At 35.6% G+C, this 12,037-nt stretch overlaps 2 protein-coding genes across 2 annotated transcripts in view; both read left to right on the top strand.

Moving 5' to 3' along the window:
- The window catches only part of LOC116176239 (rap guanine nucleotide exchange factor 4-like), a 156,496-nt gene that overhangs the window by 49,843 nt on the left and 94,616 nt on the right, over window positions 1-12,037 (top strand). The gene's annotated exons all lie outside the window — the stretch shown is intronic.
- On the top strand, window positions 538-3,180 carry LOC116175935 (centrosomal protein of 120 kDa-like). The gene has a single exon (XM_031494318.1). It carries the CDS (start codon window positions 586-588, stop codon window positions 3,124-3,126), a length of 2,541 nt encoding a protein of 846 aa, XP_031350178.1. The 5' UTR covers window positions 538-585; the 3' UTR covers window positions 3,127-3,180.

The following is a 12,037-nucleotide window of genomic DNA, read 5'->3' as shown; positions in this document are numbered from 1 at the left end:
ATGGATATAGTAAACGTGTATTTTTCTTGACTCTACAATAAGCCATACTTACTAAAACTTTTTCGTTAAAAAACGTCAGAAATGTGGGTTGGGTCTAATTGTTCCTCACGACAGCACTCTCAATCGCGGTTTATCCCCTCCAGTCCCACCATTCACATCACTACTATCAAAGATTATCCTCCTTAGTCTTTGTTACTATGTATAACGCTTTTTTCTGGAACCAAAAGCTGAAAAAAACCAAAGAAAGATTTGAGAAGATTCCGGAGTGACAATTTTGGTGAAGAATCCTTGGAGTGGTTAAGACTTTCTTCCTGAGGGCAGTGTGATTCCAAAAACCGTTTTGGTTTAAACTTAGTTGGTCTATTACAACGTAAAAGAAAGAACCGTGCGTGCAACAGTTTTTTCGACATTAACAATCGCCACGATCCATGACCACCAACATTTACTCATTCTCATTCTCTCTTCGAAGGAAAATGTCCCTTTCGGGCGACTAATACGGTGACTAGGATTATAAATACATAAAAAATTGACAGTAGTTGTCACTAAATCGTTTTTTCTGTCCACTTACATTTTGCATCTGAAACTATGGAGGAGTTGAACGGAAAATGCGTAAGCGTGGTACTGGCGATCGACAAGGGCCGAAATATGTCATTTTTGGAACATCCGGTCAAGATTGTCGCGAATTTTCACGGACGACCATTGGAATCCGATCTGGTGAGTCCCGACGACGATCTGTGTTTCAATACCGAACTAGTTTGGGAAATCGAGAAAAAGGAACTGAGAAAGGTGCGTACGAGAAATATTCCGCTAAAGGTGGAGCTCCAGCTGGTCGAGAACAACCGATTTAAAGATCGCGTAGGGTTCATTTTGTTGAGCACTCGAAGCGCGAACATAATTCCGCACAGTTTTCAGGGTGAGATACCATTTAAGTGGTGTAAGCTCCTAGGGGTGCAGGCGGAGCACAAGCGTAACCACCCCGAATTGTATATGTCACTAACGATACGCGATTTGAATTCGGAAGGATCGGAAGTGCCCTACTTGTCCGAGCTGACGTTACACGCATCCGATTCACAGACGGAGGAACCTTTTTATTTTAATGGGGAGCTCATTACATTCCAATACCTCCCCGATGGCTATATTCAAATTGGCAACGGTGAAGGTATCCAAAAGTTTCTACTCACGATCAAAATTAAGGTCGCTTACAACCTCAATTTACTTCTCCCCGAGGTCTCTTTACTAAACCAAAACCGGGAAAAGTACTTTATGTCGTTTACCATGTTGGGGATAACCATCAAATCAAAACCGTTCAGTCGAGATTTGCATGACAGTATTGAAATGAACGAAAAAATAGTCGTACGTATCCGATCTGATTGCGAAGTCATTCGCCAGTATCTCTCGGAATGTTGCCAAATATACGTAACTTTCTACCAAGAGGACGACAAGCTGGGCATTGCCAAAGTGAACGTAGATACCCTCTTGGGTAGTATTAGTGAGACGGATTTCAGAAGTGGGGGTTGCTCGGCGTTGTTAGAAGAGAAGTGCTTTTTCACATTTCCCTACGTGCAAGGTACCATTCCAACGGATCCAGATGACAAGCAGCCTTGCATTGAAGTTGTTACAACGTTAAAACAGGAAGACGGACCAAGCGATCTTTCCATTGGTAATAGCGTAGCATGTGTTGCGGAGCTGAGTGTGAGTTCTGGCTCATCAGGTGATCAAGTGAGCGAGGTATCGCTAACTGCACCTGCGAAGGAAGAGTCTTCAGAATCTCTGATGGTTTACGAGTGTCACAACGCGCGTGGTGATGATCAAATTGAAGAAAAACTTGAGCAAGGAACGCATCAGTGTGTTACCGCAGCTGGGGACCAACAAGACCTCGTTGAGTTTACAGAGACCGTTGGTAGCACACAAACTGCTAACTCGATTTGCGTATCCCACGGATCAACTCCATTTTTAGTTGCACAATCTGAAACAACCATAGCAGACTCGCCGTATCAGCAGTATTGCTTGGATGTCATCGTTGATAACATCTCGCTCAAGAAATGTACTAAAGCGAAGACCATTCGGATCAAATTTAAGCACCCGAAAGCTTCAAGCACAATAACTGTTGACATTCAGCCCGATAGTCCATTAGGTGAAGATATTATATTGGAAAACGCGAAATGCAAGATGTTCTTTATTTCCACCGAAGATCACGTTCGCAAAATGGTCTACGCGTGGCCTCCCAAACTCCTCCTGACCGACGAACTGGATAACAATCTGACGGAAGAGCTCGATATTTACACGGCTCTGTTTCTCGCGAAGAAACGCTACGATTGCTCGTACATAACCGAGTGTAAGGCTACGCGAACGTACGAGTCGCTCGCGAATGTGAGTATCAGAATGTATCTTCAGGAGTACGGCTTGTCCGTGTTTCCGGATCCGACAGACTATCTACTGTCGCCCCCGATTTTGGACGAGCACATTGCTATACAGGAATTGGGGGATCTGCAGACTTGGAAGGTCAAACAGAAGGCACAGTATACTGCCGATCTAAAGTTGATGCAAAGGCAGCGACTGGCAGCGCTTCAAGATGAATGGACCGAAAAGAAGAATCAAATGGAGAGCAACCTCGCTAAAAGCGTGCAAAAATTCAAGACGCTAACCTCGGAGCTGCAGACTGCCATGAACACGTTGCGCACGAAGAAGGCATTGGAACAAAAGGAGGAGGAAATGACCTTAACGCAAAACTACAATCTGCAAGATCTCGTGGAGAAGAACACCTTGAAATATTCCGAATCGACCAAAGTTGCGCTCATGTCCGCGATAAGTAACTTGGAATACGAAAACAAAAAGCTGAAGCATATCATTGACGATCAGCGAGTTGAAATCGAGCAAATAAAGAAGACGGCCCTCACGAAAGAGCAGAGCACCACGCTCCTGCAGCAGTTGCGTGGGCTCGAAGAGAAGTTTGAGGACACGCAGAAGGCCAAGACGTACTTCAAGGATCAGCTGAAGAAGGCCGTGCGGGAAATTCACGATTTGAAGTCGGAGAATCAAAAGCAAATCAAGGAGAGGATTCACAGTCAACGGATCGAATTGAGCCAACTGCGCCTTGACGATTTGTTGTCCGATCGCTTTCAATAATCGAGCCGGTGGTTAAGCTTAAATGAATGTGTGCATTAAACTAGTTTGTAACCACTACTCCTTTTTATTTAATTTTTCTCAGGACCTCATACTGACCTGGGGAAAGCTGGAAATCGTTCTAAAACCTTAAGATAGTTTTGAAAACGAGTAATCTTTTGGCCCTCAGAAACTTCGAAATCTTACTAATTGCTTCAGTTTTGTGTGTGTGTGCCATCTCAGTTCAATTTGTGGCCAGAGAAAATAAGAAGCAGAAATTATTAAAGTCACTAAATAGTGACTTTAGAAATTATGATATTATAGCGGCATCTACGAGCAGAGGTGATGATTCTCCAAAGAAACAACCTTGTTTCTGATCTTTGGAACTGTGACAGTGACAGTTACAGTATGTGACAGAGGCATTTGACCAGATAGAAGATTCTGAAAGACTTCAAAGGGGAGATTCCAACTGCGGTCGCCCTGTGAGTCAGACTGGAGAAGAAGTATGGCGATGGGATCATTTTTGCTACTGTTAAAAGGAAGACGTCAGTTGACAGCTGGTACAACAACTTGAAGAAGAACAGAAGAGCGCCTTCGCATTGTTAAAACAGCTGCAGCGATCATCCGAGAAGACATCATATCACGCATTTATGCGAATGATTCCTACTCTAAAGTGGACAATTTCTTGGGAGATGCGCAAAACGATATTCCTGACATCTTGCAAGTGTTTTTGACGAATATTGTCACGTCTAAAAAACAACATAAGCCAGAAATATTCAATATAACAAGAGCTCGATTTTTAATTTCGTCAATTCTGACTGGACTTGGATCAATATTCTACAGGATGGTCTAGATTGGATACTTTCTTATGGAAACATCCTTTATTTTAAGAGATACACAAAAATGAACCACAGCGCAAACAGAATTCGGTTATCTCTAATCATTACGCCGCTAAGGGGCGATTCTCGAATTTAGTTGATTTCCTTATTGCCCCATAATTTTCTTATTATTAAAAATAATTGATTTTGGCCAAATCTTTCTTAGAAAAATGTAGAATCCATTGCGATACACAGTTATAATACAGAGTATTTGATTTTTATACTTTTTCATATGGACCACCCTATATATTTTGGAGTTTCTGAAAAGAGCGTAAAATTTCCTAAATTTTGATGTATTCACTTATTATATGAACTTCTATTAAATATTATTTGTAATATTGCATTATACACGGTGTTTCATAATATATGCGCAGGACTTCAGAATGTGATAGCTCGTCCAAAAATTAAAAAACAGTTTCTATTAACCTACCCTCTAAAATGCAAAATTTTCGAGATACAGAGGTTTTGAAATTTACAAAAATTTCGTTTTTGGGAATATCTCCGGAACCGTTTATCGTATAGAAAACAGTTTTTGCAAGCATTTTCTACTTATCTACTTATTATAAGGTATGTTTTGTGTGGTCAAAATTAGTAAAACTTTTAAAGGGGTAATGGGTGTTTTTCTCCCCAACTTCGACGCCTCTGAAAAAAGTACGGTTTTGAGACGCCCATTTGAACCGCCATTGTTTTCTACACAGAAAAGGTTTCCTTGCTCATACGCTCTAAAGTTGACCGTTTTCGGTAAAAATCAATAAGTTGAAAAACATGGTCAATTTTTTTAAATAAAAAATTTTTTTACCAGTTAAACAAAATTGTGCCTTTAGTCTTGATTCTCACTAGGGGTCGTCATACGCCGTGTTGAGTCTGGCTTTATACGTTCTCTTGGTCACCGAACCACTCAAGCCTGACAACTACAAGACTCAACACTGAGGCAGCTTGCGAAGGGGAATAACAGCATATAGAGAGTTTATTGAGTAACACTTTCGTGATGTCCATTCGTGATTCCATAGAGAAGACAGAGTATTCCTCTCAAAAAGCCCTCAAATCTTTCGAAATAGTCGACTGAACAGCTGAACAACCCTCAAAAAACATAAGCAATTTTTGATAGATAAAGGGATAAAGGGACACAAGCCTCAGAATACAATCAGAACTCCAAACTGTAAAGATATGCAAGGTCGTTCTCTTATTGTGCCGTAGTATATTAGGTACATTATAAAGTTATGCAGCGTTATCATTATAAAAACTGGTTGGGTTTTCGATAAATATATTAGAAAGTATAGAATTGGAACAGTACCTATTGTAATCTTGTGATTATTAGACAGTGCACGGTAAAGGTTAAACGTTATACGTGTGGTGGTTTATCTAACCGGGCCTGTGTGGATTTCTCAAAAGTTGAAGCTGAAATTTTAATTGGTAAGTGGAGTTGCAATAATTGTCTACAAATTAGCCACCACAGCACTCTAACTCTGAATTAAATATGGCGGGTGATTCTTAGTCCACTAAAACTATAAAAGCCAAAAAATCTGAGGGTATTGTTCTAAGGGAAATAATTGTAAAATATTTTTTTTACAAAAAGAGCACACGAAAAAGATGCAAACGCGACGCGAATTTCGCGATTTTTTTCCGTTTGCGTTACGTTACGTTGGCAATTTTCCGAGATAACGGATCGACGGATTTTATTCAAACTTTGGATTATTAGGTATACGTAAACTTAATTTTTTTAAATAGAAACGATACTTTGTATTTAATATTCATATTCTACATCTGAAAATAATAAACTTTCGTGGGAAACGTTTTTGCCTATACACTTTTTTGAAGACACTCTTTTAAAAGCGCTATTTTTGGATTGAGCTAGAAAGTTGTTCTGTCAAGAATTTGGCACATTTTTTCCTAATCGAGGAACTATCAGACAAAACCGGATAAATCCATTTTTTATACTTTTGAGATATTGACTAAGAACCTGTCTAGGCCAGGCTTTTAAATTCATCCAGAAAAAAATGATGTAAGTGAAAGGTATGACATCACAAAGTACTTCTACAACATTTTCCTTCCCATTCCATTATTAATATAAAAAATATAGCAAACAAGAAAATAAATTTACCTTATTTATTGAATTTTACAATGTAAAGTTGCTTACTTCAATGCTTTTATGAGCATAAATTATGGATTTTATGCTAAAACAAGTTTATTTTTTATTTTATTTTTTTGTGCGCCGATTTCTGTGATCATGGGCCTATTCTGATCTAAATTCGTTAAAATAATTTTTTTATTACTTTTTATAAAATCATTAACTTTTTTGGTAAACATTTTTTGCTGTTATATACTTACAGTGTGTCTACTTAAGTTGGCGCCATACGGAAAACTTTTTTTTTTGAGTTATTTTTTGTAAAACATCCTGCTTGTTCAAAAACTCTAAATGCACAATTTAGTTTTTTTTTCTTAAAATGCGATGTTTTCAAAGTATTGATGTTGCAAGACAGGTTTTTTTTCAATTTATCCGAAAACGTCGCATTTTCAAAAAAAAACTAAATGGTACATTTAGAGTTTTGAAACAAGTAGAACGTTTTATAAGAAATAACTTAACAACTTAAATAGACACACTGTATATAGGAATAATACTCAAAAATAGTGGTCATGATGGTTATGAATTTAAAATACTTAACAGAAACGCATGAATTAAATTAATCATTTAATGAACGTGAAAAGTCAAAGATATTCGTGTCGTCAACCCCACCACTTGAATATTACACGTTAAAGCTAAAACCACGGTGGTAGAACAAAGTACAATAAACGATAAAAATCACCTTTTATGTTTTAAAATATAAATAAAATAAAAATTGATATCATTTTTAGTAAACAAAATTTATTTAAAGCTTAGAACAAGTAACAAAACCAAACGTTAACTTCATAATAATAACTGCAAATTACACGGTTAAATTAAATGTTGGAAATGAAATTTTCAAACATTAAGTACCCCGGGTTCCCCTACTATGCTATGACTGAAACAATTGATGCAATGCAGGTAAATTTCCGTATGGCCCATTTTAAATAACTCAACGCCTTTACATTGTCTTATGGCCCATCTTAAAAAACCCCCGTGTATATAAACCTTGGAATTAAAACTGCATTAATGTTTTTAAAACCAATCGCAGTAACTATGGATATTTTTAAACAAAAACAAAAGAAATTTTTTCACTTGTCACATCTGTCACAAAATCAGTTTAGTGAACAATTTAATTATAAAAACCACATTGCAACAAAATAATAATTTCACAAACGCAACGTGTTTAAATTTGTCTTAAGTTATAATAATTATACCTGTAACTGTTTTTCATTTGTTTTCTTCGCTTCCTGTTGTAAATTTTATGTCTTTGTTTTAATTTCCACAGCTACTACGATTGGTTCTAAACACATTTAATAATAATAAGAATAAAAAAAATAATAAAAAATAAAGCCAAACGTGCCAAGACAATGAATGTTTAGGTAATTCAGAATAAAAATAGTAAAGTAGGGAGACTAATTACATGTTACCCTATCAACTAAAGGATACTGCAACCGGCTTCTCACAACATCATCGCCCAAAAAACCTGAGAACCCATCCATTACGTGCGTTTAACGAAAGACTAATCTGATCCTTACAGCCTATAATGGGGAGGACCACCTGAAAAAAGCGTATAATTACATTTACTTTAACAAATAAGATTGATTACATAAGCACATCGATTTTACATCTTAGAGGTTACGAAAAAGAATCCAATTTCCGCGGAAAACTTTATCAGCTCGATGAATACAGATTTACCTTGATTTAATTTTACGTCGAACGAATTCGAGATTTCTAGGGAGAATTTTTTTTTCATCCGATCTTAGTCAGCTACAGGGATACGAATTAACCTTAGTGGTATTTCTTTGAAGCGAGTTACCGTTGTGGAAAATTGCTTTATATGAGTACCTCTAGTCGATTAAGCAATTCGATCAATCAACCGAACGAGTAATCGAAAATTTTTGATTGAGAAGTCTATTCGTGTGGATCATTGGGGTGTTAATGTTAAGGAAACGGCTGGCTGTTCTTATCTTGCGTTTCCAACGTTTGAATGAAGCCTAATAAAATCAAGTACGTTAGCGTTTTACTACTCAAATTTATTGCGGTTTTGTTGTAAAGAAGCGACTGCTCGATAATGTGCAGTTTATAGTACGTAATCCTCCATTGTGTAATCAAACAATCAATATACCTACGTGAAGGGTGATTATCGCTCAGCGCGTATCACATAATTTGTATCACTTATACATAGATATATGGTAATAGAGGGAGGAAAATCCTTCCTTTATTTTCATCTCAAATATCCTTTCTACATGGTTTCAGTAACAAAAACCAGAAATTTCAAAACCTTTGTATAATATTAGTACTAGTTTTGTAATGAACAATGGAGGGGTTGTTACTGTTGACCGATTAATTTGTTTTGGTATAAATACAAACACGAAATAAAGTTTTTGCACTTACCAGATCAAAACCGCTATTTAATAATCTATTTCTGAGGCAGAGGTTGTTTATTTGCTTTCAGGGATTACATTTTTATGGATTGATAATGGAAATTCATAATTTTTACTCGTTACAGCCCCCTCAAAAGGAGACCAAACAATTTTTTGTCGTGTCGCAACGATATCGAACCTTTTTTTTCAAATAGCAATCTAAATTTTTTATGAAGTTAATTAAAGAAGGACTTTATTTTTCTGTGGACAACCTACAAAAATTGTGCCAGGTTTTATTACAAAAAAATCTGCGAAAAAAAATGTCAAAGTTAAAAAACTAAAAAAAATTTTTCGCGAAAACGGTTATTATGAATTCGTTAAAATTTTGCGAATGTACATTAGGCATTATAAAGGATGTTAAAAGCTTTTTTTAATAGCACCGTGACGTTATACAACATTTTTTCAAATAACAAGGCAATATTTTTATTAAATTATTCGAAAGGCTTTCTTTTTTGTGTAGAACAAAATTATGCCACGTTTTATTATAAAAAAGCGGAGAAAAAAATGTCGAAGTTACAAAATTATCTAGCAGCTTAGTCAGCGGTTAATGTTTAGGATGGGCGATTGCAGAAGTTCGGTCGTTACATTCTTTTTGGTTAAATGCAAAGAACTTAAGATGAAATATCAATGCCTATGTTAAAATATCAGTGTACATGTATAAATATGATGCAGTTCTTATAATGATTAATTAATATGACAGATTTAAACACAAATCTATGTTAATATTAATACAGTTGAACCTGACCCATCTATATATCATCTGCACCAGGCCGCCGACAAAAAAGAAGGTGCTTTATGTTTATTGACTTTTATAATAAATGCATTATTGTAATAAGAGTTAGTAATAAGTAAAAAAAGTGTGCGAAGACGTTAAACGATGAAGAACGCTTTTTGGTCTGAGCTATGAAACTTTTCTGTTGAGAATTTGGCACATTTTTCTTCACAATTTTAGACCATAGAAATTTCGGTGCTAATTTTAATGAAAACCCTCTAACGGCATCAGATATAGTACCTTATTCCTTCGCCAAACTTTATCACCGACATTAAAAGTGTAATCTCGTCGTCGTAGATTCTTTTCATGAGAATTGGGAAACCGCTGCCTAACTTCATGAAATAAGTGGAAGTTTTGCTAATTCTTTGCATAAACGTCTTTACTATATGGCAAAAGTGTAATATTATTACTATTCAATTAGTCCAGGCAAATTTACTTTTTATAAAAGAAAATTGTTAATGGAGCTTTACTTTCTTCCAGTAACTTTCTCTACATCAAAATAAATAAAATAACAAAAAAAAATCGCGGACAACCGTGTTTTTTGTTTTTTATTGTTCATTTCTGCAAAAATGATTTTCTTTTAACGCGGCTTTTCAAATGAAAATTGTCCTTCAGAGAATTATCGTAGGGAGTTCTATTTGGTGTCATTTTCTTCATTTTATCTATACTTTGTGATGAGATTAAAAAAATTATAGTCCCTACCCCTGTCCCTACCTAAGAAGAAGCTAATAAAACGAAAAAACTCCAAAAACGACTTCAGTAACACTGAATTTTCTAGTCAATATTAATAATGTGTTTAAATTTTGGAATTTGTTCAAAACTCATTTCAGCATTCGATTGTACGGGAAAAAAATACAAAAGAACTGGGTTTGAACAGACACTTTTTTCTCTATAGTATTTGGCGTCATAATAGAGCTTCATATGAATATGATAAATAACAATCTTTTCCAATTTGTTGTGCATTTTTGCAAATTTATTTGTAAAATGTAGCTTTGAAGCTCACTTTGACCGGCCGGCTGGGTGGCTGGCAGCAAATTCGAAATTCACTCAACTGGTGGAGGGTCGTCAGAAATTCTACAGAGATTATTCAACGGAGTTTTAAAGTTTTCCTTGAGTTTAGAAATCCTTCTGATTTCTGGAGAACCAGCTTTAGACGGTCCTCTAACGATTTTATAATCGTTCTTAAAAAACATAATTAGAAAAAGACACTTTAAAATACCTTTCTTGAATAGCTCTTTATAATATTGTTAAAGGTTCTTTCAGATGTTATTAGAGATTTCTTGAAATATTTTAGATGTCAATGAGTAATCAAGGCTTTTTAAAGTTTCAGAAGTTCTTTCGATTTGTCTAAAGTAGGTACCTCAAAAGTCCCTTCTTACCGCGGTGATACAGAGATAATTCAACGATTCTATTTCTATTCTATTACAATAGTATTTTTTTTAATCTTCCAGAGGATGTCTCACAAATTGTGAAATGGATTTCCAACTTTATTTTGTTTGTTTGAAATATCGAATGCCCTCTAACCTTCGATAAGATATACTAAAAATATCATTTGGTAGGGAACTCCGGTTGCACACAAATTCGGAGAATGATCTCTTTCTTGTTCAAAATAACGAATAATATTAGAAATAAATTGCTTACTTTTTCTTGGTAAACCCGATGGCACTTTTGTGTATATACAATTTTTGGCGCAGAATATCCCAGTGAGACTTACAAAAGTTATGTTTCTATATCTGTTCGTTATGAAACTATTAGACGTCAACCACCACAATTTTGATTGACAAGTAACGTAAAAACAAAATAAACCTTTTCACTAACGGTTGTTGTTTTATATTTTAAATAGCGCACAACTCTGGCTTAAGAATCTATATTTTGTGAAATACATTTATCAGTCTAACATAAATACGTAATTACAACGTTTATTGTGAATGAAAATGATTTTTTTAATTTTTTATTAGGTTGGCATAACAATATTCCCCAAAAACAGAGTTGATGACGTGCGCGTGAACTAAGAAAAATCCTACTTTACTAAAAAATAACGAACCAACGCTGATTCGATTTAAAGATCAATTTCATAAAATTGCTATTCTTGTTTCAAATTTAAAAATCGTCCCCCAGTCACTGTCTTTACTGTCTATACAGTGCGTACAGTCCAATCGTAGGTGTCGCTTTTGGGAAACATTTCATGGGCGCTTGCCTTTTACGATACTACAACAAATAAAGCAAGTTATAACACTTTCGTCCGTCGCAATTATCTTACTGCGGATTTGGTATTTATTTTGCACCTAAAGATTGCCAGTTAGTACATATTGTAGCTAGTATTCTAGAAATCGAGAAAGACATCGGGGCGCCACCAGTCGCCATCAAGTCAATAAAAGATTAATCAGTGGCGATAAGGAATGAAGGCGAATGTGACGCATTCTTTCCGGGAAATTCGATTCGAGAATGTCCTGTTGTGTTTAGTTAGTTAGTTTCAACAGCCATTTCGAATTAGTGAAGTTCGTGCTCTTATATGATAAATTTACATGTTATAAATTTGAGTACAAGTGCGTTATAAATTAAACCATTTAAGGACTGTTAGATAAATAAATCAAGTTACAATATTAAGCTTTGAATTATCAATAAAAAAGGCTTAAAGTGCATATCAAGTTTGAATTTTAAAAAGAAGCTATTTGTTAGGTGTCTTTCTTACGGTTGATTTTAGAGAGGTGTTATCGAACGCACCCTTAATATTTAAGAAGACACGTAGTGCAATTTC

The sequence above is a fragment of the Photinus pyralis genome, unplaced genomic scaffold, assembly GCF_008802855.1.
Source record: "Photinus pyralis isolate 1611_PpyrPB1 unplaced genomic scaffold, Ppyr1.3 Ppyr1.4_LG7, whole genome shotgun sequence".
Taxonomy (NCBI): domain Eukaryota; kingdom Metazoa; phylum Arthropoda; class Insecta; order Coleoptera; family Lampyridae; genus Photinus; species Photinus pyralis.
Note: the sequence above shows the minus strand (reverse complement) of the source record. Positions and strands in the feature narration are given on the sequence as shown.

What these genes read in the sequence shown, in the direction of transcription:
- LOC116175935 (XM_031494318.1), top strand. Translation starts at nt 586, where the DNA reads ATGGAGGAGTTGAACGGAAAATGCGTAAGCGTGGTACTGGCGATCGAC.